The sequence below is a fragment of the Mustela nigripes genome, chromosome 18, assembly GCF_022355385.1.
Source record: "Mustela nigripes isolate SB6536 chromosome 18, MUSNIG.SB6536, whole genome shotgun sequence".
NCBI lineage: Eukaryota > Metazoa > Chordata > Mammalia > Carnivora > Mustelidae > Mustela > Mustela nigripes.
The window spans coordinates 21,206,610-21,231,956 of NC_081574.1; the positions used below are offsets into that span (position 1 = coordinate 21,206,610).

A 25,347-nucleotide genomic window follows, 5' to 3' on the forward strand; every position below is an offset into this window, starting at 1 on the left:
TTCTGCCTCTGCATGGATTTCTCTTCCCTCTTTCTGTGGTTCCTGTCCTTCCTGTTCTTGCATGGGTGTCTGAAGTTGCAGATGTTAATTTCCCCACCTTTCTATAGATTTACATTCTCCAGTTTTCTTTTTTTATCCTAGTTATTTTATAGGGATGAATAGCTTTGTTTTCTCTTCTGCTAGACTGCAATTTTTAGATGCTATTAGTTGGTTTTTATTATCTGACAGGAAGAGTGGACTATAGTCAGAGTTAATCTTAGTAGGAAGATTTGGAGTCTGTGCACAAGTGAGAAAGTTCTCTGAAGGAAAAACGAATATACAAATACGATGATGATGGTGACATGCCAAATGCTAGATCACATACAATTAAGGGCTTTGCATTTTCTGTGGGCTAAGTAGGATTTTATTGTATGAAACTAATGATTACTCTTATGTATTGGAAAAAAACACATTGAAAAGTTTCTTGTTATGTAATTGTGGAAGTAAATGGGCTATAAACAGCATTTTATTCCTTTAGAAAGCTTTATGTATGAAGATTATAACTGAAATGATACAATTATAGTCTTGATAGCTACTCCCAAGCATTCAAAATAAAGTATACTTTATCTTCAAAGCTAGAAATATATATATAAATTCTGTGTTCACAAATGATAACATGTTGTTTTTAAGCATTTGTTCTTGATTTCCATGATTTTTTTATGTTAGTCATTAACATATTAAATATAGCTTACTATTGATTGTGTTCCCCACCTTAGTCCCTAAATAATTCTTCTTAGATGCATAGGAGGCTTGTCGCATGGGAATAGATTTGTACAGTCCAGTGCTATGTCAATTAGAACAGCTTCACATTTGTTCTTTGTAGTAGATCATTGTCTTTGTGAGTAAAATCTAAGGAACAACATGACTTGTTCCTTATTTTTTTTTTTTTTGCATAGGCGATGAACCTGTGCAAAACCAAGGTAATATAGCAGACCCGAGATTACTGTCCTTAGAAATGTCTTTCTCAAAAGTTTAGTTCTTCATTGGTGTATGGAACTTGGATTTTAATAATGTTCCCACAATTCCATAACTGATAAGAGTCTCACTGTGCCTAAACTCTAGACAAACAATCTGGTTTATATTGAACACCTGCTTTCCCTCTGAGAGTCTGGAATTTTGGTCTCTGCTAGACAGAGGGTATTTACAGGACCAGCCCTCAGTACACATCTTGAACACTAAATCTTTAATAAGCTTTTTTGGTAGATAGCACTCTGAATGCATTGTCACAACTCACTGTTGAAGGAATTAAGTGAATCTTATGAGACTCCAGTGGGATTCACTCTTAAGAACTTGCATTTAGTTTCCTTCAGAATTTGTTGCAGGTGCCTTTTCCCTTTCCTCATTTTTCTTTGTATTCTTTCTTCCACTGAAACAAATCTTAACCTTTCACTGTAATGAATAGGACTATGGACTTCTCGCCATGAGTCTTTTCTGTGTGCATCTGAATCTGGGTTGGTATCGAGGGCCCCCAACATGCAATCTTTTAATAATTATGAAGTGTTTCTTAACACTATTAACAACAAGGTTATATACTTAATATTCAGTTTAGTTTTTTAATTTAAATTCTTGTTTTTCAGATCTGCAGAATAGTGTTTGTTGTTTTGTTTTTCCCTTGAGAATCTTAAATAGAACTGGCAGTCAAAAGAATCTTTATAAAGTTATGGCTTTTTGCCATGGAATTGGATACTGCTGTGGCGATACAATATTGTATTGATCATGACATTTAATTTATATTTTGAACCAGTATTTATTGATCAGTTCACTGTCTGTGCTGTGTGCTAAAGAGGTAATGTGAACAAACTCACCCAGTTGCCCCTCTCATCGATAGCAGAATTTAGTTGAAATGCTGACCAATATCACATTATACAATTACCTATTGCACAAATAGTAAGCACAGAGATCTGTGAGAAGACCCTGGTCTTCAAATTATATAATTACCTATTGCACAAATAGTAAGCACAGAGATCTGTGAGAAGACCCTGGTCTTATCTGTTAATGTTGATGTTAAAATAAAAAGGCTTATTGGGGAGGCTGGGTGGCTCAGTCAGCTAAGCGTTTGCCTTCGGCTCTTGTCATGATCCCATGGTCCTGGGATCTAGTCCTATGTGGTCGGTCTCCCTGCTTTGAAGGGAGTCCGCTTCTCCCACTCCCACGGCCTCTCCCCCTGGCTTATGCTCTCTCTCTCGCTTGCTTTCTCTCTTTCTCAAATAAATAAATAAAATATTTTTTAAAAAAGACTTAACTTTGCAAAGTAATAACTGAGGTAATAAGATCTGCAGGATTAGTAGGAATTCACAAAGCATGTATATCTGCTCCCATGCCCTGGACATGTCTATATGATGTATGTGCCAAGTGTGCCTTGAAGAGAGGGAGGGAATGAAGAGCACCCAAGGAAAAAAAAATTCAACTTCAAATGTAAGCCTAGTTCATTGAGGGAAATGAAAGAGAACTTCAGGCCTGGTATGGGGTAAGAGGGGAAACAGCTAAAGATGAGATCTGAAAATGCAGTCAGTGTATTTCAAGTTAGATGCTGAACACACTGAGATTTGCATAACCCTCTTCCATTTCTTAAGATGTTCTAATAGCTCATGCTTTTAATTTCATGACCATCAGGAATCACTGTCATGGTACAAAGGGAAAAATAAACAAAGTACATGTGACTTTTCCAAGTTTGTATATTATGAAGTGCAATGCCAGTACACAAGTCCAGATTTTCAGAATTCATTCAAATGCCATACACACACACACACACACACATACATACATACACATACATACATACATACATACATACATACTACTTAGCTAAAAGGATAAAAAAGAGAGTAGTATTACGTTATTTGGAAGTCATATTAAGAGTGGGTGAGCCTGGTGGCATGGAGCACTGGGTGTGTGAATAAACAATGAATGCTGGAACACTGAAAAGAAATAAAATGAAAAAAATTAAAAAAAGGAAAAAAAAACCAACCAAAGATAAAAAAGCATCAGAACCAGATATGGCAGGGATGTTGGAATTACCAGAGCAGAAATTTAAAACAACTGAGTAAAATGCTAAGAACTGTAATGGATAAAGTAGCTTGCAAGAATAGATGGACAATGTAAGCAAAGAGATGAAAACCCTAAGAGAAGAAAAAAGAAATGCTAGAAATAAAAGACACTATAACAGAAATGAAGACTGCCTTTGATGGACTTAGTAGTAGACTGAACATGGCTGAGAGAAGAATCTCTGAGCTAGAGGATATATCAGTAGAATTTTTTGAAAACTAAAAACCAGAGAGAACAAAGCCTGAAAAAAAATGCAGAATATCCATGGACTGTGGCACAACTACAAAAACTTCAGTACTGATGTATAATGGGATTAATCAGGAGAAGGAAAAGAACCGAATAAATATTTGCAATAATAATGACTGAGATTTCTCCAAATTAATCTCAGATCTCAAACTGCAGATTGAGAAAGCTCGAAGAACACCAAGTAGGATAAATGCAAAATAAATACCACCTTAGCATATTATCTTCAAATTCTAGAAATTAAAAAACAAACAAAAATTCCTGAAAGAAGCCAGAGTGTTGGGGAGGGGAAACCTACAGAAGAACATGAACAAGAATTACATTTGACTTTTTAGAAACCACGTGAACAAGAAGAGTGGAATGAAATGATTAAATGTTGAGAGAGAGCAGGAAAAAAAGCCAGGTTAGCATTTGCACCCTATGAAATTATGTTTCACAAATGAAGGATAAATACTTCTTCAAACTGACAAAAATTGAGATTCATTGCCAGTTGACCTGCCTTGTAAGAAATGTTTTAAAAGTAGTTCTTTATACAGAAGGAAAATTATAGGTCAGAAACTTGGGTTTATATAAAGAAAGGAAGAACATCAAAGAAAGAATAAATAAAGATCAGATAAAAACTTAGGGAAGGAAATAAAATGTGTACAGATTTGGAAGTAAGACATAAAACTGTCTTTGTTTACAGACATCATGATTATCTATGTAGAGAACCCGAAAGAATCAAAAAAACTTTTGGAACTAATGATGAATTATTGTAAGTTCACATGATACAAGGCAAATATGCAAAAGCTAATTGTTTTCCTGTATACCAACAATAATACATGAAATTTGTGTGTGTGTATAAACTTGTTAAGTGAACGATGGATGAATCAGTTTGTTTCTTTACTATATGGTGTGTCAGTCTTCCTCAGACACAATGTCTAAGCATTTATTTATATGTTATTTTTTAAAGAGAGCAAAAATTCTATCGACTTATAAACTGAGTGCTAACTGTACATATATATACAATTCAGCATCTCTTATGTTCTTACACAATTTTGCCTTGAGATACATGTTTGAATCTCATATTTCATGTTAGAGTTGTTTCCCAAGGAAAGGTAATTTACTTAGGTCTGATAAAGGGAAAAAATAGGTGTATAGGAAACATGGAACATGATGGACACGACCTCTTTAATGTATCTTACCTAGGAGTCAGTTACAGTATTGAATTGTTGATATCTCAACACTTTAGAGGCTTTGGGTTTATTGAATGTATTTCAGTATATTTAGTAGGGTTCTGGGAATGTATAGCATGACCAGAGGAAAATCACTCTGTTAAAATGTTTGTATATTGTGCTGTTTACCAGTTTGTTTTCAGAGTACCAGAACCCTAAGTAATAGGCATTCCACTCACATCGGATCTCTCTCCACATACCATTATCTATAGAAGTTGATTGATTAGGAGTTTTATGAAGAAATACTCTGGAATAACTTTGTAATATATATTTATATACATATATATATATATATATATATATATATATCGTAACTATATGACTCCAAAAGGCATACATTGAAATTTTGGTAAAAATTCATTACCGTATAGGAAGTTTGATGAACATTAAAGTGAAAAACCATATTTCTTGAAAAAAATCCCTTCAACGACCTTAAAGATTAAAGTTAAACATTCATCATGAGAAATATATTAAATATCTTCAGCTACAGATGGGTTAATAATCCCTTTTCATTTTATATAACCTTTTAAAAAGGGTTATAATATTAAAAAGTTACAGCATTTGGATTAGGTGATGTTTTTTCTTGTTCCCATAATAAAAAAACTGAGAAGATTTAATATAACAGATTTAACAGAAGCATGCCCTGAAGTTATTGCCTAAGCCCTTCTGGATGCTTTGATGCAACTTGACTGCCCTCTACAGGCTACATATGAATATATTAGAACAATTTACAATGTCCTTTAAACTCATAAAAGTAGTCCTCTAATATTCCTCTAAATTACCGAAACAAAATATATTTTTTTAGGTAACAGTTAAATGCTTATAGCATTTGTGGTTTTCGACTTTAAATTTCAGATGGCAGTGAGGTCTGAGGTGTGCTAATAAGTACTAGGGATATATTACTTGCTTGTTAGTCTAAGGCATCATAGACATATGGAAGAATCCAGTTACTTTCTTTCTCATTAGTTAGGATTCCTCTATTTACCTGTTAAGCATTGAGAAGTTGGAATTAAGAGATAAAGGAGTTAAGAGAACTGGTTTTATAGTATGGGGCATATTCCTTCTAAGGAGTTCTTTTTACTTTGAATAGGTATCATTAACATTGAAATACATGTTTTTCAGTCTCTTTGAATTATTTAATGACAAAGAGATCTGTTCCTTGATGCTATTGCTATCGAACTGCGCTCAACAACATCAAAACCCACATTTATGTTGTCAGTATTGTATTTTCTCTAAGTATTATATTTGTGTTAAGTAAGTGTAATTGCTTGGCTTTACCAAAATTCTCTATTCCAGCTAGAAATATACTTTTTTAAAAGATTTTTAAAAAGATTTTATTTATTTATTTGACAGAGAGATCACAAGTAGGCAGAGAGGCAGGCAGAGAGAGAGGGGGAAGAAGGCCCCTTGCTGAGCAGAGAGCCCAGTGCGGGGCTCTATCCCAGGGCCCCGGGATCATGACCTGAGCCGAAGGCAGAGGCTCAACCCACTGAGCCACCCAGGTGCCCCCAGAAATAAACTTTTTTCAAAAATTTTTTTATTTATTCATTTGAGAGAGAGTGAGAGGGTTGGGGGTAGGGCCAGAGGAAGAGGGAGAAGCGGACTCCCTGTTGAGTGGGCCTCCTGGCTGGCGCTTCATCCCAGATCCTGGGATTATGACTGAGCCTAAGGCAGATGCTTAACTGACTGAGCTACCCAGGCACCACCCCACCTAGATATATTCTTAAGTAGAAGCAACCTGTCTAGAAAATGTTTTGATTGCTTTGGTGCTTTAGATATCAAAGGAAAATATGTAAGACATAGGTCGTAACTGCATTTATATACTGATTTAATAACCACACACACACACGTATTTATCCTCATATAGACCAGTATAGTAACATTTCTAAGTGTTTTTCAAACATTTATTTTCTCCGCCTCCAATATATAGTACACACTCTTTCCAGATACTACTTTTAAATTAGTATTTTGTACAATTCACTTTTTTCAGAACAGTTATAGTTGTTCACTGTTGGGAGAGTAAAGTCAAGATCCTATTTATATTTCTATTGGAAGAGAGCTTCCAGTCTCCTCTTATTTTCTAACTTTATTTCCCTTTATTTTCTAACATGAAGCCTATATTCTATTTTTTAAAATCTATAATACACATTTCAGACTGGGTGGTCTTTGTTTATACTGCCTCTGTTACTCTTTATATCTTAATCTTTATCTTTATCTTACTTTATACTGCTTCTCGTTCTACCCTTCTTGATAATTTTAGTCCTCCCATTCTTTTCTGCATATTTTCACATTCACACTTTGTCCAACTACTCCAGTCCACTGTGCTCTCATTCTCCTCTACATGCTATATATATCATACTTAGAATCTGCATTTTTTAAAAATAGACATTTGATCTTTAAACAATGCAGGGGTTGGGGTACTGATCCCTGTATGCATTCGAAAATCTGTATATAACTTAAAAAAAATTTTTTTTAATTTATTTATTCATGAGAGACACAGAAAGAGAGATAGAGGCAGAAGGAGAAGCAGGCTCCCTGCAGAGCAGGGAGTCCAATGTGGAACTTGATCCCCAGAACTCTGGGATCATGACCTGAGCCGAAGGTAGATTCTTAACCAATTAGCCACCCAGACTCCCAGTGTATAACTTTGACTCCCCCAAAACTTACTTATAGCCTACTGTTGACAGGAAGCTTTAAATATAACATAAACAATTGATTAGCAAGTATTTTATATATAATATGTATTATATACTATATTCTTATAATAAAGCTAGAGAAAAGAAAATGTTATTGAAATTACAAGGATGAGAAAATACATTTACAATATTGTATCAAAAAATTTTCATATAAATGGACCTTTAGTGCATTTCTATTCATTTTTCTTAGAAGCCTCTTAAAGGTAGTGATTATAATTCTTTATTATTGTAGCACATACTAAAATGCTGAAAAAACATCATTGATGCTTAAGATCTGGGTTCCATATTTGCCTATGAAATTGACATTATGGATTATGTTAGATGAGGTTTTAGATGATGTTAGATGTTAAATGATTTAGTCATTATATTAGATGATGTTAGATTGACGATTTAGTCGTTATAACCTTTCAAGTTGTGCCTACTATTCCTTTGGCAAATAGCATGTATTTGGGATCGTAAATAGATTTAAAATATTTCTTTCTTTTCTTCCCAAGACAACCAGTAGAGTAAAGTAAATTGACCTTAAAAGAGACAGTAACCTGTAATATACAAGACATTAACCTAAAATGTACATCTGACTCAGTGGGCTTTTAGTCCTTACAGAATTCAGAATTTCTAATGTTGTGATATTTAGTTTTAGGGTATATATGCTATATTGACTTTTTAGGAAACTATATTATTATTGCCATCATCAAACCTTAGTTAAGTGCCTATTCTGTACTAGGTCCTATCCATTGAATAGTCAGCAGATAAGTACAACCTGCATAAATGGACCAGATATATGGATAAAATAAATAGTAATATACATTAGCTGAGAAGTTCTATTTCAGGCAGTTGCTTTAGCAAATATTTTAGATATAGAGATTTGAAGTGACTTCTGAAGGAGAGGAAGTTTTTGAGCAAACTTTTCAAAGAGGGAAGACATTCTAAGCAAAGGATTTAAACTCCAAGAATGAACAGGGGACGTCATAAAACAGAGAGCCTTTAAGTGTGATACGGTCATATAGCATTGGTCATAGATCTAAGTTGTGGCTGGTGTACAAATGATCTTGCCTTCTTTTACACAGGCAATGGGAAACTCCAGCTTTGGAACACAGGATAGAATCTACAATTGCTATTTGGGAACTTTAGCTGAAAAAGTGGGGTGATATGGAATAATTAGTCTGAAGGCAAAATCAATTCATCCTCTTTGACTCCTCAATACTCTTTGTACATTTTCTTATTTTATTTTCTTCAGAGGACTTATGATTATTTGAAATGCTCACTGGACTCTATTCTCCTTAAGATCAGAGCCCTTGCTCCTTTTTAATTTTTGGTGGCCATACTGCGTATTTGTGGAGTGAAGTAATGCCTGCGAGAATGAATACTTGGTAGACTGTAGTAGGCCTGGTCTAGTTACAGCATTATGAGGGAAAGAAATTCAACATTATTGCTGTGCTACATCATTCTAGAAGATACTGTACACAGATTTTGAATACTAAAATTTGATTATTTTCTTCTTGCATATTTTTTGGAATGAAACATTTTAATTTCGTAGAATATTATTGTCACAAGAATGCCAGTTTTTGCCGATTTGCTGTTTCCCTTAGTTTCAATTTTTTGAAGTTAAAATGTTCTTTAATTGTCATGTTACCTGTTTAATGATTTTTTTTTTTGAAACTTAGCATTGTTCTCTTGAGGTTTATTAGTGTGCAGAGATGTTCAGACCTACTTAATTGTTGGTGCCAATTCACTGTGCAAAGGGCTTCTTCAAAAATCAATGTTGAATATTTACCAGTAATATTATATTCCATAAAACAAAAAGCAAATCAGATTTTAGGACTTACGCTGGTCTTTACTATTTTTATTGTTGCAATGAGGCACTGTTTTAACAGATGAGGGGGAGCAAAAGCTCTGTATTCTCTGTTTGTTCCTCTAATAAACAGAGAGCATGTTCTCATTGATGTCACAGCTTCATTTTACCAGCATCTTAAGCTCTTTCCCTCCTTAGGCCTTTGTGCTTGCTTTTCCTGCTACCTGAAATGTTTATTCTCTAGCTTGTTTTGGTGGTGTGTTTTTCTCATCTTCGGGATTTGAGCTTTAGAGTCATTTTCTCTGAAAAACCTAATTCTTGACAGTCCATCTCCATAGATCCTCCATTATTTTCTGTAATACCATTTATTTTCTCAGTTTATGTTATTATATATTTTATAGATTTTAATTACTTATTTGGTTGTTTATTATATGTCTCCACTAAAATATTAACTACATGAGAGCGGAAACCTTAGAAATTAGCTCAGTTATTGCCATTAAGTGCTCTGTGAATAGTTTTTCAGTGAATTATAGTAAATTAAATCTTACTGAACCACCAAAGCTTTAAAAGATTGTGATCAGACACAATGCAGTATTGAGCAGATCCTTCCAATGATCTGTTTTTGTACTGTGGTCCGATAAAATGATGCCCTTAGGGTCTTTATGCTAAATAACCTCAGATTATAGCCCTGTTTGTATTTTATCCTTTTAAATATATATATATTAATCACAGCAATATTATGTGCTCCTTGTTAATAAGAAAACAAAAAGTCTAAAATGAACAACTACACTCCTTAGCCTTCACACTCCTCTATGTGTATACTTGGCCATAGGCAATCATATTATTCCTTTGGATTTTCTTCCTCTGGTGACTTTTTTTCTTCATATTTCTAAATGTTATTCTTATAACAATATTTCATAAAGCAGACTTGATCTTCACGTTTCTTTCTATGATAGGTAAGTGTTTAATTCAGCTCTCCTTATTTGTATAGCTTCCTAGTTCTTTTATTATTGTAACAATAAATAGCATCCTTCTATTTCTTGTCCATTACCTGTAGATCACTTCTCTTATTCCCTAACTGGTCACATGAAGATTAGTAAGCACACACTTTCTTCTCACCTCTTCCCCTCTTTGGCCTCCCAGACCCTGTTAATTATACTTTTACGGTGTCAAGGGTTGATAGCATTTACATTCCGTACTGTTCAAAATAATGAACCTTTCTCATTTCCAATTAACCAAAATTATGATACATTTTTTAAAAAAAGATTTTATTTATTTATTTGACAGAGACACAGTGAGGGAGGGAACCCAACCAGGGGAAGTGGGAGAGGGAGAAATAGGCTTCACGCTCAGCAAGGAGCTTGACGCAGGGCTCCGTCCCAGGATCCTGGTACCGTGACTTGAGCTGAAGGCAGATGCTTAACGACTGATGCCCCAATGTTATGATACATTTTAATTTAGATCTTAAATATTCTTTTTTTTTATGTATTTCCTGGACCAAATATGTCTTACATAATATGGTCTTAGTATCTTCCAACTTTTACTGATTCTTGTAATTGCTTGGAATATTCTTATCTTAAAGTCCAATTAGATTTCTGTTCTAATTTGTACTTTATAACTTCTTAGTTGGATCACAGTTTTCTTACACATCTTCTATCCTGCCTTCCTTAACCATAATTCTAGTTGCCTTTTCCCTTTCTTATAGCATTTCTATCATACTCCTAAGTTTTCTCATTTTTCTCATTCAAAATTACCTTTCTTTCTGTTAAATCCCAAGGTAATTTCATATTCCTTACATTTCTGAGAATATGTTGATTTCAAACTTAATTGTTGGGCTTGATACAGACTTATACATTGAAAATAACATGCTCTAAAACTCTGAAGGAATTGTTCAGTTATCTGCCAATATCCAGTGCTGGTAATTACCTGTCCAATCCCAAGCTCATTGTCATTGTTACATATTTTTTCCTCTGACATTCTTTTTATCTATAATAATCTGAAATATTACAATATGTCTGGTATTGGGTCTTTTCTTGTTTTTCTTACTTAGAATCTGGGTAATAATTGTAATTTGAAGACTTAGTCTCCTTTCATTGTATTATGTTTCCAGAAATATTTCCTCTATTCTCTCTTGTATTTCTGGGTCTTCTCTGGAAGCTGGAATTTTTGGATTATATCTGTAAGTCCCTTTCTCCCTCTTTTTTTCCAGTATATTCCACCTGTGTCTTTTTTATTCTGTAAATTTTATTTAACACTATCTTCTAATATTGGTATTTAATTTCAACAAACATATTTTAAATTTTAAGTGCTTTTACTTTCTTTGTTCATTTTTTCTATGATGTTGTGAATTACTGTTGGAAGAAGCAGGCTGTCATGGGCCCTGAGCATCCCTGCATGTTCTTACTTGTTTTGCCAAGAAGGCAGAGGCCTGACTGCTCTTTACCTGGGCAGTTTCTCAAGGGCGTATGTGCAATGGGCGAATGTGCCTTAAGGAATGAAGTAACGTCCCCCACTGAACAAAGCACAGGCTTGATCTCACTTATTATATAGAAACAGTAAGTCCCTCAAACTCGGTGTTCCCCTCTTGGAACCCAGTTAACTGTGTGTGCTGGCATTCATGAAGGACCCCTTGTGTCATCCGTGAGACTTGGGGGCAGGGGTAACTGATGTGAATGAACATGAGGTAATGAAGTCCTTTGTCAGCGACCCAGCAGTCTCATCTTTTCTGCCAGCTTCCATGAAACAGTCACAGGGTAGGTTGTTAGCTTCCGTGTAAGATAAAATCTCATCCTCTGCGCAGTTCTTGACAAGTTCCTCTCACTTTTTCTGAGTATATTAAAGTTTCTTTTTAATGTTTTTGAACTACTTTAACGTATGTTTCTTCTGAAGGTGGTTTTGTTTGGGATTTTCTCCTTTTTTCGTTTTTTTTTTTGTTTGTTTGTTTGTTTGTTATTGTTGTTTGGGTTTTGTTTTGTTTTGTTTTTATTTTTTTAATTTTTATTTATTTATTTTTTTAGTTTATTTTTTATTTATTTTCAGTATAACAGTATTCATTATTTTTGCATCACACCCAGTGCTCCATGCAATCCGTGCCGTTTTTAAATCATGTTGTGTTTTCTTCAATCACATAAGTTTTTTTTTTTTTTAATAATCCAGTCATTTAGCTAACATAGGAAGTAACGTCCTATGAAAGACTAACATAGGAATTGTTTGGGAGTGGTGCAGGTGGTTGGATCTTCTATTCCATATAAAGAAATTTAATTATGATCTCTGAACTCCCATTTCTTATCTCCAGACTCTGCTGCCTCTTAATCCAGCATCTTTCCCAACTCTTAGCTGCACTGTAATCTCCCTTTGTGATTGTACTTTCGCCCTCAAAACTTCTCCGCTAGCTTTCTGTTTTCCAGGTATTTCTTGAAATCTCTTATCTGCTGCTGACTCTACTCCAAGTCTTTGTGTTATTATGAGGTTATACATTTTTATATCTTCCATTTTGGGCAAGGGAGGAAATAAACTCCTTTCTCAGTTATATGGAGGTAACACACTTTATAAAAACACGTTTTAATGATTACCTGTTGCCTCTTGTTTCTATAACTGTACTTAACATCCTTCTAGCAATGCCATATATCTGTTTCTACTCCAACGCTACTGGCAATAAAGAAATAAAGATTTATAATTTGGAAAATCAATAAAATATCCAATAGAAAATCAAAATAGGAGTGAATAATGTTCATAGAGGAGGGCTTATTTGTGGCATGTGGTTTAGCTACGAAGGCAATTTTTACTTACTACTTTAGTAACCTTGAATGTAAATGCACTTTTAGATAAATGAAATATAATAAAGATGCCAAATAACGCATTTACAGTTTTAAAAATGCCTATTATTTTTGTTCTCCGTTAAACTGAATTGCCCATACTCTTAAAAATTGCTTTATGTCCTTTACTAAAAATCATCTGAAGATTTAAGTTATAGGTTTAGGGGATGCCACAAACCCTGGAGTTAGAGTTGTTGATTATTTAAAGGGCCATGCCAGACTTTTGGCCCACACATTTTCCATTGCCACCGTTCAACTCTGCCTGTACATAGTACAGTAGCAGTTTTAGCAATGCAAATAGATCAGTGCGGCTGGGGTGCAGTAAAGCTTTATGAACAACTAAATATGAATCTAAATAATTTTTACATGTGATAGAATCTTTTGTTACAACTATGTGAAAACATAAGATCAGGGCTTGCAGTCTGTACAGAAAGTAGCCAGATTAGCCAATGCTGGTGTTAGAATTACCTGTTTCATTAACAGCTTTGTTAACCCTGGACTGCTGATATGTCTTAACTCTGCCCCGTTCTCCCCATCAGGCAAGCTAATGAAGAATATCAAATACTGGCTAACTCCTGGCGCTACTCGTCTGCCTTTTGCAACAAACTCTTCTTCAGTATGGTGGACTATGATGAGGGGACAGATGTTTTCCAACAGGTAAAAGAGTTATTTTATTTTGCTAATATATTTGGATATATATATATATATATATATCTTATTTTGCTAATATATTTAATAGGGTTGGTCATGGTAGATAACTTATTGTTGGTCAAATAAAAATACAATTCATCGAATAAGTTAATAACTACAACACATAGTTTTAATAAATTCTGTAATGTGATTAAAATAATTTTAGCCAATGTTATCTTTATCATTGCACAGTTTTTGCTATTAGTATGGTAAACACATTCCGACTTTTCCATTATAGAGGAAATATGTTTTTTCAAGCGTATAATGGTAGTTTACATGCATTACCCTTATTTTGACATTTAACTATACTGGGTTTAGGTGACATTTTGCATAAATTTATGGAATTTTATAGAAATTCAATGTAATGTTTACTTAACCCTCACCTCTTCCAATGTGACAGATAAGGAGAATTTTACATGTAAAGTAATAAGTATTTATTTGAAAGTATTCTCTGTTATGGAACTGAATTGTGCCTCCCGAACTCATATGTTGAAGCCATAACATAGAAGTGACTGTATTTGGAGAAAGGGCCTCTAAGGAGATAATTAAGGTTAAATGAGATCATAGAATGGGACCCTGATACAATAGACTTAACTTACAAGGATAAGAAGCAGAAGATAGCAGGGAAGTATGTGCACAGAGAAAAGGCCATGTAAGGACACTGCAAGAAGACGGCCATCTGCAAATTAGTAAAAGAGGTCTCATCAGAGACCAATTCTGCTGGCATCTTGATCTTGGACTTTAGCTTCCAGACTGTGAGAAAACAAATTTCTATACTTTAAGCCACCCAGTCTGTGGTATTCTGTTTTAGTAACCTGAGCAGACTAACGCATTCTCATTTACACAGTCTTCTCTGTAGAGCAAGACAATGAATTGCAGCATAAGGATGTTGGTTGTCATCGATTCTGTCATGGTCATGTCGTCATCACTGCTAACATGAAGTGCTCATGATCCAAGCACTTCGAAGTACTTAATGTATATTCTTCATTTGGTTTTACAATGATCCAGTGAGAAAAATAATGTGATCTTCATTCCACACATAAGGAATATCAAGTATGGAAAGGTTGCTTTTCTAGGTTTACAAACTTAGTGTAATATAGGGCCAAAGTTCGAGCTCAGTGGTTTGTCTCCCAGAGCTCTAGTTCTTATGCTATTCCCCGGCAGCCACTAATATTTTTGTACTTAGCACTACATGATCAGTGCTTTTCAAATGTAAAATTTATTGTAGTACATGGCATTGATTAGTTTGATCTGTTTTATTTTTCTCACATGTGACACTCTTTGACATAATACTATATCAGGTCATGGAAAAGCATTTAGTTCTGTAAAGAATCTAGCTTGCTAATTATACATGGGCCATTAGTAAGTATTTTTGCTTATTTGTTTCCAGATTGATCATGCATTCATCTTTGCCAGTTTCTGGTTGAATAAGAAATTCCTTTTTTTTCCTTTTGCGTTCAATACCCTTTATTCTTGGTCTTTTCTGTTAGTATTCCTCACTTATTTCTTCCTCTGTAAATTTATTTGTCCTTTGGGATGTTTCCTTCTGTTCACCTGTTCAACAAATGTTACTGACTCTCTACTCTGTAGGATCAGCGGATTGGTGAGAAACATATATAGCTCTTCCCCATAAAGAGCTTACAGATCATGGAGCTGATAGTGATACTACCATAATAATAAAACACACAGATATATATACACACACACACAGATCTTTCTTGATTTACATTGGGGTTATGTCCCGATAAAGCCATTCATTTTAAGTCGAAAATATTGTAAGTCAGAAATGCATTTAATACACCTACCTACTGAATATCATAGTTTAGCCAACCCTATCTTCAGTGTGCTCGGAACACTTGAATTGTCTACAGTTGGACAGAATTGTCCATTGTGATTTATTGAATATGGTAGTCAAAGTGAAAGATAGAATGGTTGTTGGTATATCAGTTGTTTACCCTCATGATCGCATGGTTGACTGAGAGCTGTGGTGCACTGCGCCTGGTCAGCATCATGAGAGAGCACTGTGTTGTGTATCACCACCCCACCAAAAGATAAAAAATCAAAATTTGAAGCACAATTTCTACTGAATATGTACACTTTGCAACCGTTGTAAGGTTAAAAAATCACAAGGTAAACAGTTGTTAAGTCAGGGACCATCTGTAATTTCAAATGACTTTACAAAGGAAAATTATAGTACTATAAGAACCAAATACTAATTCATGGAATTTATACGTCTCCATGGACTCTCAGGAGAATTGACCTTAGAAATCATCAGGTGAAGTGCTATTCATTATATATTTGAATTCTCTCTGCCATATTAGGAAATAGCTGTCCAGGTCCAATGTGCCTGCGAGAGCAGAGGCTTCAAGCCCAAGTATCTCTCCTGGCCAAGTTTGTAAACTAAGTATTTGAGTTGAATTATGGTATTAGTTTAGTTGAATTATGGTATCTTTATATATGTACTACATTCTTAATATATTAAACACGTTGGTTCTTTACTTGCGTAATTACATATGTTCTCTCCTATTTTTATAAAACAAAGTCTTTCTGGGTCATTTTTTATAAAGTAAGTCTTTAGTGGAAATACTCTGATTTCATTTTCTCCTAACTACTGTTAAAAAATAAGTTCAGCAGAACACTATGCTGTTGATTTCATTGTTGAGTCAACAGTATGGTGTGGATGAGGACTTCAGCAAACTGGAGCAAACTTGACCTCAGAGGGATACAGCTTGTTCTAGCTGTGGTTAGCAAATGCAGGGCACGTGTAGCTGGAGTTGCTTTTTTCAAGGAGAAACTCAAATATGAATTTTATATGAAATTTTTCTATTTTTAAAATGTGGGCAACTAATTCAAACTGTGTGCTGAATACTGACCATACAGGCTGCAGTATATAACCTTATAGATATATTGTTAGATATGATTATTGAATTCTTCTGTATGCTTTAGACATAAGATTTTTTTTAAAGTTTGACAGATATGAAAGTTGACATCAAGATTGTTTTTACTTGAAAACTTTCCTCAGGTTAATTTTGATTCAGCAGAATTCTGAATATAGAACTGTTTTGTCTTATCTAAAACCTAGCCTCTGGCTTAGCAATAAGAGTTATTTAAAAATGCATAAAAGTTATAGCAGTTAGTGGTTTTATGGGGAATTATAATATACAAAAACAGGGAAAGTACATATTTTGCTTTATTGAGAACTAAAAGATTTTTAATGCTAGGTTTCTTTTCTTACTAACTATGGAACCACATTTTGTTGAAGAGCTCTTTCTGAATTGACATTTTAAAACATTGTGCTTTCCGAAGAGAATATTAACAGGAATGATAAAACTTACTGGGGTATTCTTGGGAAAGTAACTTCAATTATATTTGATTCCCATATTGAGGCTAAGTGAATGATAACAGACCGATCAGTTAATGATTATGGTGTGTTAGAAGCAGGTGTGGACTAGCACCCTGCTTTGTGTATAGTCTTGGGGAATTTGTACATTTAATGAAGATGAAAGCTTTGAATAAGACTATTTTTTAACTCTCAGATTTTTAGATCTTAAACCTTAGGAATTTGTTCCAATGCAGAGAGTTTTTACTTGTAATATGTTATTTACATGTTGGCTCTCGTTATCTCTTGTGCACCCACCATGGAAACACACAGTAACAAAATCTGGCATTGGAAAAAGCACAGACAAGAAGGCAACTGGTGACTGTGGGTTTTGTTCTCTTTAACCAGCCTTCCTAATGTACAACAAGCAAGCCCACTGTTGGTACAGCTGTATCTTTACTTTGGTATGACAGTTTTTACTTTGATTTCACTTTTCATTCTCAGTATTGTGAAATGCTGAGCTATACTGCCTGTCAGGCCAAAAATCTATTAGTGTTTTATTTGAGGCATTTTTCATAATTCCTTAGCAGTGAGAATTTAATTTATATAATTTTTATAGTTTGCCACTCAGTGCAAATTAAGGTAACATTTGTTTTAGTTATTCTTAATAGGCACCATTTATATCAAAGCAGTATTCTATTCAATACAGTCTTCAAATGGAACTACCTATAGAAAAGAGTTGTGAGATATAATCATTGTAAGACACTTGAATTAATAGAGCAATTGAGCAGAAAGAGATTATCATTGTGGATTTCTCCTGTAATCTGGTAAATTCAGGTTGTTTAGAACAAAAATGCTGGTTTCTGATATAATCATCATTTTTAAGAAGACTTTAAATTTTTAATAGAGAATTTAATAATTTGTCATTAATGCTCATATGCCTTTATATTTTTCAACAAGTGCCAGTACTTTTTCTTTAATAACTGCTTAAGTGAAATAGTACAGTATATGTGAAGGTTTCGAGAACTTAGTCAAACACACAAGTTTTTTTTTCAGTCAGTAGTATATTACAATGAATAAATACAATAATTAAGCTCTGGAAAGCCACTTGAATTTTCATAATAAATTCTATCTTTTTAAAATTCATGCAGAAAAAACCATAAAATGTTAGATTAATGAGATATAAACATTGCTGCAATATTACATTTAGTATTTTTTATCTTACGTTTTACAGCTCAACATGAATTCTGCTCCTACATTCATGCATTTTCCTCCAAAAGGCAGACCAAAAAGAGCTGATACTTTTGACCTTCAAAGAATTGGATTTGCTGCTGAACAACTAGCAAAGTGGATTGCTGACAGAACGGATGTTCATGTATGTTTTTATTCCCTACAGTTTTAATAATAGACTAATTAGTTTGGTTTGTTACAGCACTGTAGTAAGGCCAAAGGATTCTTAAAACCACTCTATAGAATATTTTTCCTTGTTTAGAGAAAACCGTGTGGTAGCATAAGCTGAAGTTTGACTGAATTAGGTGAATTTAAATGGTTTTTAGAATAATGGTATATTGGTATTTTAAGAACCATTAAAAAGCACACAAGTTGGCAAAAAGTAATTTCAGAGACTAAAATATATATGGAATATTATTCAGAGGTATTAGTAAAGAAATTCTAATTAAAAAGTGTACTTTTTATTTAGCTTTTGGGCAAATACAAATGATATACTACTTTTCATGAACCATGTGAGAAAATATGTATACTGTTCTTTGAACTATGGAATAACTTTCTAAGTGTGTGTAATGTCTTTATGTTATGTAATTTAACTAATTCTACTTCTAGAAATATAACCTAAGGATATAATTAGGGATGATTCAAATACTTAGCCATTGAAATATTTTTTAAATAACATTCATTGTAAATGGAAAACAATTGGAAGTAAGTGAAATGTCTAAATATAGGAGACTACTTAAATGTACTATATAGTATGGCCAAAAATGGTCTGCAGGTATATTTGACATAGAAAGCAGCTCAAGGTTAGAAAAATAGCCTTTATAGTATGATCTAGAATTTTGTTGTAAAGCATAAATATAATGTAGATATGTAGAGAGTTTATTCAGGAAGTAAACAAACAAAAATCTTGATGGTAGTTAATGTCTATGCGGGTGGGCTTAAGGCTGCTTTATTCCTTCATCTCACCAGAATTTTCTATAGTGAACAATTATAACCAGTAATTTTAAAGTACATTTGTTCTAGAATATGCAGTTTTTACCATAAGGTGTAAACATATTTATTCTTAGTCAAGATGGGTGTTTGACATCATTGTTAACTCTTGTCATCTTTTTTCTGTAATCATTTGCAAATATTCGGTTCTGCAGTGATAACAGTTCATACAAGATACTAAGTGTAACACTGAAAAAGTACTATTAATTCTTTATAAGAGTTACTGAATTTTCATCAGATATGATTCTAATCTATTGATAATATCTACACTTTAAGTTATATGATAAATATACTTTTGTTAAGAAATATTTGGAAATAATTTCAACCTTTAAAAAGTTTCACACATGAAAATAATGCAAATAGTACCAATGTGTACCTTTATCAAATTCCCCCATATACTTTTTTACCCCTTTTGCTTTACCACTTTATTTCCCCCCACTCCTATCGCCCTATATACATACTTCATAGACGCACATATATTTCTTTTCAGAAGGTGAACTGCATTTCCTGAGACATACATAAGAACAGTACAGATATCACCTTCACAGATTTACACTGATGTAATATTTTTATTTGAGCTACTATCCATATTCTATTTTGTCAGTTGACCTAAAAATACCCTTTAATAGCATTTTCATGCCTCCAGTACAAGATCCGTTCTAGAGTTCATCATTGGATTTAGTCATCAGGGTTTTTTTAGCATCTTTTAATCTGGAATATTTCCATAGCCCATCTTTGTCTTTTAAACGCACTGACATCTTGAAAACTTTTTCACTTTTTAAATAGAATGATCCTCATTTTATTTGCCTGGTATTTATTTTTTTCTGATTTTTTTTTCTGATTAGATTCTATTTACACATTCTTAACCATAGTACTACATAGGTCATGTTTTGGTCATGATATCTGTCTTGACTCTCATTGATGATCTTTAATTTCGATTATCTGGTCAGAGTGTTTTCCATTCCTCTGCTGTATAATTACTGACCCTCCTTGTAATTAGTAAGCTGTCTGTGTGGAAACACCTGAAGATCAGAGAAATATCATACTCCTCATCAAAATTTTTACCTAGATCTAACATCCATTGGTGATTTTTCTTTGATCCAGATTTTACCTAATTTTACTGGTTGCAAAATGATGATGTTCCACTTCTCCTCCCTCCATATTTCTACTTAGCCTTCAGCATTTTACTGTGAGCAAGAATTCTCCTCTCCTACCTATCAGTCATTGGTAGGGACTCATGAGTTGCATTTTTTTCTCCAGTGGTTAGTAAGTTACTACTATACTTTAAATATTTTGGTACTAAAATTGTTCTAGATTTGACTAGCAGAATCTTCTTTATGCTGGCTCTTGTGTCGGTGTGACATCTGTCATTTTCTTTTTTTTTTTTTTAAAGATTTTATTTATTTGACAGAGTGAGAAATTGCAAGGCAGAGAGGCAGGTAGAGAGAGAGGGGGATGCAGGCTCCCAACTGAGCAGAGAGCCCGATGCGGGGCTCGATTCTAGGACCCTGAGGCCATGACCTGAGCCGAAGGCAGAGGCTTAACCCTATGAGCCACCCAGGTGGCCCGCTCTCTGTTATTTTCTTTTGAGCATTTTCTTACTTTCCTGACATAATTTCCTGACATAAGATATTTCAGGCTTACCCACCTAATCTGCCCTGTGTAGCACTCAATTATACATCTCTTCTCAGAGCCTTGGTTAATTTTAGTAAGAAATATTATTAGAACCAAGATCTGTATATACTTTGAAATCATGATTTCATAACAATGCCATCTACTTTTTAAAAACAGCTTTTATGTTTTAGTGGACACCATCAAGAAAATGAAAAGACAACCCACAGAAGGGGAAAAAATAGTTACAAATCATTTTTTGACAAAGGACTTATATCTAGTATGTATATAGGAATTTTACAACTCAATAATAGACAATGCAATTAAAAAATAATCTGAATAGACATTTGTATAAGGAAAATATACAAGTGGTTAATAAGTAAATGAAAAGATGCTCAGCATCATCAGTCATTAGGAACATGCAAATAAAACCTACAGTGACTTAGTATCTCATACCCATTTAGGTTGGCTGGAATCAGTAGATGAGAGACAGTATTGGCAAGGAAGTGGAGAAATCCGAATTCTCATATACTACCAGTGGGAATGTTAAATGGTACAGCCACTTTGAAAAACAGTTGGGCAATTACTCAAACCAGGAAACATAGCATTACTATATAACCAGCAATTCTACTCTTAGGTATATACCCAGGATAAATGAGAATGTGTACCCACACAAATTCTTGTACCAGAATGGTTATAGCAGCATTATTTGTAATAGCCACAAGGTGGAAACAACCCAAATGCCTATCAACTGATAATTGGTATCAAATTGTGGTATTTCTGTACAAAGGAATGTTCAGCCATAAAAAGGAATGAAGTACTGAAACATGCTATAAGAAGAACGTTGAAAACATCATGCTAAGTGGAAGAAGCCAGTTACAGAAGACCATGTATTATATGAAAAGTTTAGTAAAAGAGTAATCTGTATAGACAAGAGTAGATTCATGGCCTTTTAGTGTTGTAGGGTGAGGGGTATACCAGAGGGATTGCTGAAGGGTTTTCTTTTGATGTGATTGGAATGTTCTGATGCTGACTTTGGTGACGGTTACACAACCCCCTGAATATACTAAAACTATTGAATTGTACACCAAGTGAATTGTATGGTATATGTATTATATGTTGGTAAAGATGTTAAAAAATGTTAAAGATGTTAAAATGTCCCAATTTGGAATAATAAATAAATTACACTCCCATTTCCTCCCCCTGTACTAGATGATCCCATGTTTCATAGGTGAAACACAGAAGTTGTGGGTTAAATATAGAGAATGTGTGTGTATATTAACTGGTTAAATATAGGTCATGTGTGTGTATATTAACTGGTTATCTAAAGCAGGTCTTTTTACATAGCCAAAATGTTGGAAGCCATATGTTTTTGATTTGTAAAGAATAAAAGGAGTCAGTTCCACAAATGAAAAGTAGAGTATCACCTTTCTGAGGTTTTGGAATTGAAAATTGGAAGGACTAGGATATGGTCAAGAGAAAAAACAGTTTACTTCATTCAGCTCTAAAAATTTTCATTGCATGATTGCAGATTCGAGTCTTCAGACCACCCAACTATTCTGGCACCATAGCTTTGGCCCTGTTAGTGTCACTCGTTGGCGGTTTGCTCTATCTAAGAAGGAACAACTTGGAATTCATCTATAACAAGACTGGTTGGGCCATGGTATCTCTGGTATGTTATTACAGTATATTTTTCTCCTTGTTTCTTTGTAAATAGTGTAAGTTGTATGGTTGCTGATTTTCAACAAAGGTGTCAGAGTAATTCAGTGAGAACAGTCTTCAGCAAATTGTGCTGGAACAGTCAAATATCCTCATGTAAATAATGAACCAAAACCCTTAGCCCACACCACATATAAAAGTTATTCAGAATGGATTATGGTTCCATGTGTAAGACTAAAATTATAAATCTTCCAGAAGAATACAAAATCTGTATAACACAAACAGCATAAATCATGGAAGAAAAAATAAATAAATTGGACTTAAGATTAAAATATTTGTTCTTCAGAAGAATCCATAGACTCAGAGAAAATATTTGGAAAATACATGCTTATGGGGCATATATCTAGAATATGTGAAGAATTATTGCTACCAAGAAGATAGAAATCATGGTTTTAAAAAAACAGACAATGTATTTATAGGTAAGATGGCATATGTACATACTAGCCTTTCTCTCCTGCTAATAGAACTATAAACCTAGAGTCAGTGCAAAGCTGCTCAGGTATTTGGTGTTTCTAAAAAGTAAAGGTCAGCCAGCAGATCAGGTAAGAAAACCCACATTCAAGATGACATTTAATTAGCAGATAAAAAATAATCAACCTTCTACATCTCCTATTTTGGTTTTCTTTGACTTGAGTTTGGGCAATTTGGAGCAGACAGAGAGGTATCTTGGAGATACCTCTAGTTCAGGCTCAAGGACAGTAGAAGAGATTCTTGTGTTTTTTGTTTTTTGTTTTCTATTTTCTTGTACCTCAATTCCTCCGGCAATCCCATGGTAGAACAGTAGAGACCATGAAAGCAGTTGGCAGTGGAAACTGTAGGGGCCAAACTCTTAAAGTGGAACCTTCCTCACCATGACAAAATTAGTAAAAACTATTCACCAAAAGAATTAAAAAGTCAATTTTACTGTTTAATAATTCAGAAAATGGGCAAAAGATTTGATGTGATGCTTGACCAAAGAGCATAGACAAAGGGCAAAAAGGCACACGCAAAATCTATGGTAGTGAACTCAGATCTTCTGGCTTAGATGTTCTTGTGGTCCAGTAAAAGTTTCTCTTCTGTATACTGGCATATATCCTGTGAGCCACCTAAGGCAAAGTGACAGGGTCCTGTTAAAGAAAATACTGTACTCAGGAGCCTCCATTTTATGGTTGGTAATTTATTGATTGATTGACTGCAGTACTTGTAGGCAAAAATCCATGTTCTGCACCTGGGGATAAAAAAAATAGAGAAAGGGGTTATGGTCTTCCACTGCTGGCTTTCAAATAGCCATTCTGATCCCTCTTCAGTTTGAGACACTGGATAGACGTTAAGAGCTTGAAGGATATGAAAGGCCCTTGTGGGGTCTTCTGTGGAGAGCAGGATGTCAATGTTGTAAAATAAGGGTGTACAACTGAAAAAAAGGAGAAGGTGGCCTGGTTAATCATGTAACACAAATAAGTACCCTTTCGGAAGAGCTGCTGCATTGAGAACCCACACTGCTGAGTAAAACAATGTATAAATCTAGATACGCAGGCTTTTTGTTTGTTTGTTTCTTTGCTATCTATAAAGAAAGGAATCCCCACCCCATCCCAACTTTACTGAGGAATAACTGACATACAACATTGTGTGAAAGTTGAGGGTATACAGTGTGATGATTTGATACTTGTATATACTGCAAAATGATTACCATAATAAGGTTAGTTAATACCTTTATCACCTCATATAAATTACCTGTGTGTGTGTGTGAACATTTAAGATTTACTCTCTTAGAAATTTCCAAGTATATAATATAGTATTTTTAACTCTAGTCACACTGCTATAAACAATAACCCTAGAACTTACACATTTTAAAAATGGAACTTGTACCCTTTGACCAATATCTCCTTGTTTTCCCCACCTTATAGCCGCCGGAAATCACCATTCTATTCTCCCTTTAAGATTCTGCATACGAAGGAGATCATAAAGTATTAGCCTTTCTTTGTCTAACTTATTTTACTTGGCGTTATGCTATCTGGGTCCATCCTTGTTGTTGCAAATGGCATGGTTTTTTTTTGAATGGCTGAAATATGTGTATGTGTGTATATATGTATCATACACAATGGAGATACAGATATATGTACACAAACACACACACACACACACACACACACACATATCCATCTGCCAATGAACACTTAAGTGGTTTCTATGAATAATGATGCAATGAATATGGAGGTACAGATCTCTCTTTAGGATAGAAATATGATGGCTTTCAGATCCATACCCAGAAGTAGGATTGCTGGATCATAAGCTCATTATATTTTTAATTTTTTAAGGAAAATCCATGCTGTTTTCCATAGGGGCTATGCCTTTTACCCTCCCCCCAACAGTGCATAAGTATTCCTTTTTCTATATCCTTGCCAACAACTGTAACCTTATCTTTTTGATAATAATCATTCTAATAGATATTAGGTGTTACTTCATTGTGATTTTGATTTCCAATTCCTTGATGACTGGTAATTTTTGACCATTTTTTCATGTACCTGTTGGTTATTTTTACGTCTTTTTTGGGAAAATGCCCATACAGGTTTTGTGCCCACTTTTTAATTGGATTTTTTTTTCTTGAGTTCTGTGAGTTTCTTACACATTTGGACTGCTTTTCCAACATACGATTTACAGATTATTTTCTCTTATTCTGTAAGTTACCTTTGTATTTTGCTGATGGTTACCATTGCTTTGCAAAAGCTTTATAGTGTGATATAGTCCCATTTGTTTACTTTTGCTTTTGGTGTCATATTCAAAATATTGTCAAGACCAAGGTCAATGAGCTTTTTTCATATGTTTACACCTTTAATCCATTTTGAATTAACTTTTGTGATTGTCATAAGATACGTGTTCATTTTCATTCTCTTGCATCTGAAGATCTACTTTTCTCAGCACTTTTTATCAAAGAGACTATGCTTTCCTCATAGAGTATTGTTTATTC

At 34.1% G+C, this 25,347-nt stretch overlaps 1 protein-coding gene across 3 annotated transcripts in view; it reads left to right on the forward strand.

The window, feature by feature from the left end:
- TUSC3 (tumor suppressor candidate 3) overlaps positions 1-25,347 on the forward strand; it is a 261,179-nt gene that overhangs the window by 118,502 nt on the left and 117,330 nt on the right. For all 3 annotated transcript variants that reach the window (XM_059384047.1, XM_059384049.1, XM_059384048.1), the window contains exons 3-5: positions 13,384-13,501; positions 18,088-18,228; positions 22,216-22,356. In XM_059384047.1, coding sequence (XP_059240030.1) covers positions 13,384-13,501; positions 18,088-18,228; positions 22,216-22,356 — 400 coding nt within the window. The remainder of the gene's footprint in view (positions 1-13,383; positions 13,502-18,087; positions 18,229-22,215; positions 22,357-25,347) is intronic.